The following is a 3,811-nucleotide window of genomic DNA, read 5'->3' as shown; positions in this document are numbered from 1 at the left end:
CAGCTATAATATGTTATTGAAATATACAGTAAGTTTTATATACTGTAGTTTTCAAGTTTATTATAATATATACTTGGATATCCATATATGTTGCATCTGTTCACTCCTGTTAGGGCCATAGGCCTATACGACATATTGGGTTTTGAAAAAATCTTGTAGAAGCCATTTCTGCCCTTAATAGAATAATAATATGTTAAATGTACTCACTATAAATATATTTCCTGTCTCTTATACACATCTAGATGTGTATAAGAGACAGGTCAAGAATTTTTGAGGCGCGAATGATGATAATGATAATGACGTACAGTATTTGTATTCGTTATCGTTTTCGTAAGGTTGAGAAATCTCCCTATTAACAAGGTAACGCAAATGTAGACCATATATTATTAGGCCTAAATTTCGGCTTCCTGGTCCGGCTAAAATAATTTTGTGTTGCCCGAGCCCGACCAACCTAGAATTTCGAAAATCTGGAGTCAAATTTTCCTCTGTTTTTCTTTTAAAAACATATTTTCCATTGGGTCAGATTTTTGTCTATTTATCTTTTGACAACATGTTTCCCCTCCGTATACTGTACAAGGCTACAGTCAAAGCCTGGAATAGTCTGTATGCCCTAGCTGTAATACGGCTATCGTGCCATCCCAAATTTGGCCAGCCGAAACTTCCCTAGCATAAATCAGTTTTTGTAATCATATTATTGTTTAAATTCAGCCTCTCCATCAGGAACAGACGATACCTCATTTGAACAATCGGAAGATTGTAAACGACAACGACGAATGCGGACCACATTTAACACCGAACAGTTGGCGAGTATGGAGGAGATGTTCGCTGTTACACATTACCCAAATTTTGAAATAAGAAAACAACTATCAGAAGCAACCGATCTCGAAGAAGAACGCATTCAAGTAGGTGCCATTTTTGTTGAAATATTTTAATTTCAAGTGTTATAAATCTCAGAAACTACGAAATCTACGAAACTTTATGGGCCCCTCCCCCACTCCATTGCAGCAAACTAGTTCCACTAAGTGGGGTTAAAACATTAAAAATAACCATTAAGTTATCATTGGAATAGGGATTTGTTTCCGCATTTTTGGGATTCCGCATTCTCATTTTTCACAACACTCCACCCCCCCCCCCCCACGAGATGAGGCCGAAACCAGCCAACGCCCCTAAACATGAATTTATTTCACGATCTGTAGTATCCGAACAAATACAAAGTAGCATGCCTATTCTTAAGTTTTTTTGTTTTTTTTCAGACGCATGAATGTAAGCAATATAAATGAGAGCCACTTTAGAAGCAGGGAACAGTGAAATGTAACTGTTCCCTGTTTAAAAGTTATTAGTTTTATTATTAATTTTAAAATTATCTTCCCTTCAATAGATATGGTTTCAGAATAGACGTGCAAAATGGCGAAAGTATGAGAAACTTGGTAATTTTGGCGGGCTCGAACATCTCCGAGAAACGGAAGTTGTGCCTGCTCCTATGTCTACGCCTCTGGCCCAGGTACATACAAGCTTATTACTTTCGTAGTTTGTCATTTCTGGTTGCGTGATTTTATTAGTTTTAGAAATAATTCTTGATCAATATTACAGCACACATTTTCTATTTAAGTCTTTTTTTTTGTTCCAGATGTCAGTGTTGCCAGTGCCGTCTGCCTGTCAATCATACCTGATCTTAGACCAAGCTCTACCGCCTCATTTCGACGCATGTTTAACCAATCCTTTCGACTTTGGAAGTTAGTACTTCCTACTTTACCTAAAACACCATCTTCACTGGATCACACAACAAGAAAAGAATAATCGATCAATTCAACATTTTCAATATAATTTTCTTAAATGACGAATATATGTTAACGTAATAATATGCCAAATATTGATGATTATGATGATAATACTACAGTAATAAAGTCGTTGATACATTGATAAGGAGGGGTAGTATTTATAATTAGGGTGGTGGTGATGATGATGAGGATGAGGAGCAGGAACATGATGATGAAGATGATGGTGATGAAGATAATGATAATAATTATAATGGTAATAATATTAGTATATGTACATAAAATCACAACAACTGTTATTGCCACCTAAAACTCATTAAAACCTGAAAAAAATTGTAATTGCTCTTTCAGCAAAAAGGCCTGTTTACACTATGATGACGATAACGATCCACGATAAAAAGCAAACGTTGATCGTTAACGTCATAGTGTAAACAGGCCTTAAGTTATCAATTTCAGTTTCCGTCACAGCTAAGAAAAACAATTTCAACAGACACTTTACTACGAAAATTTTGAAATTTTCTGGCCAAAACCTCCAGTATGAGTAGGCTATATTATAGTACGCTTATACTATAATGGTATTATTTGAACGTCCGTTAATTGAGCGAGGTATTTTTTTCTCGCCCCAATTTTCAGGAGACAGCTATAATATGTTATTGAAATATACAGTAAGTTTTATATACTGTAGTTTTCAAGTTTATTATAATATATACTTGGATATCCATATATGTTGCATCTGTTCACTCCTGTTAGGGCCATAGGCCTATACGACATATTGGGTTTTGAAAAAATCTTGTAGAAGCCATTTCTGCCCTTAATAGAATAATAATATGTTAAATGTACTCACTATAAATATATTTCTTCAGTCTTCCGCATCCCGGATTTCCGAAATGGCTTATACAAGATTTCAATTCCATAACCACAATATACTTTTTTTTTTAGTAAAGAGTTTTTAATAATTTTCTTTAATACGACATTAAATGATTGAATGAAGAATTGAAATGGCTATCCAGTGTACTATCAGTTCATTTTATTGAACATAAAACTGAGTCACGGACCACAACTCAATTCAGCACAATGACGCGGCGTAGTTGTTTGTTTTTTTTTATGTTGGTGATGCTAGGGACAATCCACTTGAACCATGAGTACGCTGACCGTGTAATCTAGACAAGGAGATGCTACTACTGTATGGCACAAGGGGGATCGACCTAGCGTGTTCCGTTACATAGTCTGGTCTTCTTTAAGTGATTAACATTAACTACATGCTCAGACACAATGGTCTATTGTACAATAACCCCGGTTTCCATGTAAAATCGCTTGATTCTATTAATTTAATCTTAAATGTGTTTTTTTTTCGTGTGTCCGAGCTTCGCGGAAAAACTTTTTCTTTACTACTACTAGTACTTACGAGGAGCGATTGTCTTCATCTACCATGTAAATCCAATACAGAGGCTGAGGCAATAAGTTGAATATACTTTTTGTAAAGATGTCTCTGATTCTGAACAGAAGATCCGACCCAACAAATACAAGATGAGTTATCGGTACTTCAAAACAACACTGATGTGTTTTTTTTTCATAATGGCTTGCTTCATTTTTTGTAAGTAAATTGTTTGAATTAGGCATAATTCGTCGCTCACATCACGAACTTACACAATCAAAGTAGATTGTGTTAGTGATTGTGTTAGTTCGTGAAATCACAGTAGCGCGTCAAAACGAGCGCGTATTGGTTGTCAAGAAATTTTGTATTCTTTACCACACAAAAAGTCCTTAACAACAACAGCGGTATTTTGACGTGCTTTTTTGATTTCATGAACTAACACAATTGAATTTAATTGTGTTAGTTCGTGATGTGAGCGACGAATTGTTTACAAAACTGCGATTTGTGACAGCAATTAATAGCACAGTAGGCTTACAGATAAGGTCCTAAAGGTAGATTGAAATATTGGTTTTCTCCAAAAAGTCAATCCATGCATATAGTATTTGTTTCCTGTCAGCTTTACTTGTAGTACAGATACTCTTGGAAACTCTGTATATAATAT

The 3,811-nt window shown here is 35.2% G+C and overlaps 1 protein-coding gene across 1 annotated transcript in view; it reads left to right on the top strand.

The window, feature by feature from the left end:
* The window catches only part of LOC117100134 (ALX homeobox protein 1-like), a 7,241-nt gene extending 4,463 nt beyond the window's left edge, over window positions 1–2,778 (top strand). Inside the window, exons 3-5 of the mRNA XM_033239716.1 lie at window positions 709–902; window positions 1,379–1,501; window positions 1,628–2,778. Of these exons, the coding sequence (XP_033095607.1) occupies window positions 709–902; window positions 1,379–1,501; window positions 1,628–1,738 (428 nt within the window). The 3' untranslated portion in view covers window positions 1,739–2,778. The remainder of the gene's footprint in view (window positions 1–708; window positions 903–1,378; window positions 1,502–1,627) is intronic.
* The last annotated feature ends 1,033 nt before the right edge of the window (window positions 2,779–3,811 follow it).

Source organism: Anneissia japonica, unplaced genomic scaffold (genome assembly GCF_011630105.1).
Source record: "Anneissia japonica isolate Jap-2015-1 unplaced genomic scaffold, ASM1163010v1 scaffold241_len727266_cov204, whole genome shotgun sequence".
Classification (NCBI taxonomy): domain Eukaryota; kingdom Metazoa; phylum Echinodermata; class Crinoidea; order Comatulida; family Comatulidae; genus Anneissia; species Anneissia japonica.
The sequence above is the reverse complement of the archived record's forward strand: the minus strand, read 5'-3'. Positions and strand labels throughout refer to the sequence as shown.